At 40.5% G+C, this 2,840-nt stretch overlaps 1 protein-coding gene across 1 annotated transcript; it reads left to right on the top strand.

Moving 5' to 3' along the window:
* Positions 1-472: 472 nt before the first annotated feature.
* Positions 473-2,420, top strand: LOC104519545 (NADH dehydrogenase [ubiquinone] 1 beta subcomplex subunit 5, mitochondrial; the record flags this gene model as incomplete). Its single annotated transcript, XM_010175571.1, is given in 4 exon segments — positions 473-515; positions 518-630; positions 1,525-1,591; positions 2,359-2,420. Coding segments are annotated over 4 exon segments (285 nt in total), but the record flags the coding sequence as incomplete, so codon positions are not given.
* Positions 2,421-2,840: the final 420 nt, after the last annotated feature.

Consider the following 2,840-nt stretch of genomic DNA (forward strand, 5'->3'; position numbering starts at 1 on the left):
GGCGGTCGCTGGGCTCTGGGCGCTTCTCCCCTGCGTTGGCTCTGGGCAGGAACACGGGGCTGCGCGGCGGTAACCAGAGGCTGCTGCGGAGCCGCCGAGGCTGAGCAGGTGTGGGAAGCCCGGTGAAGGTGCAGGGAGATCCCTCGGCGGGAGGGGGGACGACAGGCATCTCTGTGCCTCTGAGAAATTGCATTTCTTGGGTAGAAAATGGACCAAAGTTGGCAGCAGGCCAAGCTTCCCAGCATACTAACCTGTGAGTTTACTTGGCCTCCTGTAGCGATATTCCATGGTTTATTTGTTGGGACTTGCAGGTAGAAATACATCGACTTCTAAAGTTAGAAAAATAAAATAGGCTAATTCTAGCAAAATAGGCAATTAGCCAGGCAGACTTTTAGGAACATTGATATCCTCTAGAAAACCACCTTGTAACTACTCGGCCACTGCTGCATAATGCTTTATTTTTCCCACATGCATGTTTGACCTTATCTGGGCACAATCACCAAAGGGAGAAAAAAACTTAATATTTTGGTTCAATTTTCAGCTCCTGTACGACACAGCAGCGACCATGGGAAGAGGATGTTTATTATCAAGGCAACGAGTTTTTATGATACTCGATTTCTGAACTTGTTGGTGAGTTAAAACCAAATGTATTACATTCAGTATAACACATCCCTTCCAGATGGTGTAGGAGTGTCTAAAATACAATTTTCTTTATGTGATAACATCTAAAATGTGATTGGCACTATTCACATAAACAAGAATTTCCAGTCTTTCTCCTAAAGAATTTTTTGTCACATTTTAAAAATCAGGGCCAGATGAAGTAAAAAGGTACAAGATCAGCTAAATGGCAAAGATTGTGATGGCTACTGGAATTAATGCTGTCGTAGCATTCTTAAATGATGTGTCTGTGTTCATATATGCATAATGAGCATATGCATATACAAATACTTTCCACTCCATCCTCCTTTTTACTGTTACTGTTCTGCAGGGTTTGCCTTCAGTTACCTAAACCACCATCCGGAGATTGAGACTTAGGAGGCCTGACCTGAGTTCCACCCCTAAAAAGCCCGGTTTCAGATAAAGCCTGTTATGACAGCCAACCTGATACAACTCCCTTGGTGTGATCGGGCTTCCTTTATCAGTCTTGCCCAGTTCCCAAGCCAGCAGTGGTTGTATTTAAGTTGGATTCTATTGCACTGATGTTAGTGCCTCACTACGGTTAAATGCTGGAGCCAGTCATCACAAGATACTGAGGCAGCACTCGGGGAAAGCCCGATTGTCTCCTCTCTGGGAGAGTGAAAGCTGAACTAAACAGGCTCATGGACTGACACAGCATCGCTGTTTCTGTATTGTAGCTTGTTAATTAACTCATTTTAAGCAGCAGTGTGTCTTTACATACAACATCCCTATCTAACCTATGAATGCAAATCTAAGAATTACTGGCTGTTACATCATTTTCAGACTAATCTAAATTTTGTCAAGCTTCTGAGTTTCTCATACTGTTTCTTTTTATCCCCTATACAGAGATTCTATATATTTCTGACAGGAATACCAGTGGCACTGTTCATAACATATGTCAACATCTTTATTGGTGAGTGCTCTGTCATGACTAAACTAAGTACACAGTCAAAATTATTAATTGGAAACTAAGCATGCTGGATAGAAAAAAAGAGATCATTTAAGGCTAGCTCTTTGGAAGACCACGATATAGGCCTAACAGTTACAGTAAAATTGTCTAAGAAGATGTAAAAGCCAGGACTCCAGTATTTTTATTTTTCTCTAGTTGTTGCTTTTTTTTAAAAAGCTTTCACATTTTTAGAAATGGAAAAATTCCATCTTTTGACAGTCTTTCAAACATCAGTGAGGTTTAGTGAACAGGTTTGTATTCCAGTGAGGGGTCTGTATTACCTTGCTTTACAGATCTCTTTAAGAAGGCTGCACACACTGCAACTGTCACTTCTTATCTAGCAAAAAATCCAAAATTCTGCTTGGTAATGTGTGTCTTAAACTACTACTGTAATAGAGAATTTAATAGAGAAATTAGGAAAAATCCATGCTTTCAGCTCATGTACTTTAAAGGGCATTTTTGTGGACTTGGTCTTAATTAATTCTTCTGTATAGCTGCTAATTTCACCCTTGTGTTGTGTGGCTTGATGTCTGTGAGGTAGGCACATGCAGTGTGAAGTGTTTGGAAAAGTAACAGATCCAATTTTTCTGAGTAGAGCTCAGATTGAGGGATTAGCTACTTTCCATGTGAAATTATGATCTTTTCCTAATGTGAAAAGCAGAATATAAGGTACTTAAAAAAAAAACCAAAACGACTTGAATTAAATATTCCTCCCCTCCTTTCTTTGTCAGGTGAGGCTGAACTTGCAGAGATTCCCGAAGGTTATATTCCAGAGTACTGGGAATACTACAAAGTGAGTGTAACATACAAAAGGGTGGCATGTTATGGACAGCCTTCCTCCTGATGATACTCTGGGGAATAAAACGTGTGGAGTACAATAACAGGGATGGCCATGTGCCTGCCACTGGGTAGTGGTGTAGTAGAACTCGAATCGTGCAATTATGATTTTGGTAAACTTGCTTTTTTTCAGCTTTATGGAACATGCTTGTTGCTGTAGGAAATCTGTTAATTGACACCAGTAGATGTATCACAGATGATCTGTAACTTCATGCAAGTAAAGTGCTGAACCTATATGCCAAGAATTCTTTTATAATATTCCTAAATAGTAAAAACAGTCTTCCGTTCTCTTTATTCTTACCATGCAGTTTTTGTCTTCGTGTAGGAACTACAACATCTGAAGATCCTGGGCAGGAACAACCCCAGGCTCCAGTAT

The sequence above is a fragment of the Antrostomus carolinensis genome, unplaced genomic scaffold (assembly GCF_000700745.2).
Source record: "Antrostomus carolinensis isolate BGI_N321 unplaced genomic scaffold, ASM70074v2 Scaffold40569, whole genome shotgun sequence".
NCBI classification, from domain to species: Eukaryota; Metazoa; Chordata; class Aves; order Caprimulgiformes; family Caprimulgidae; genus Antrostomus; species Antrostomus carolinensis.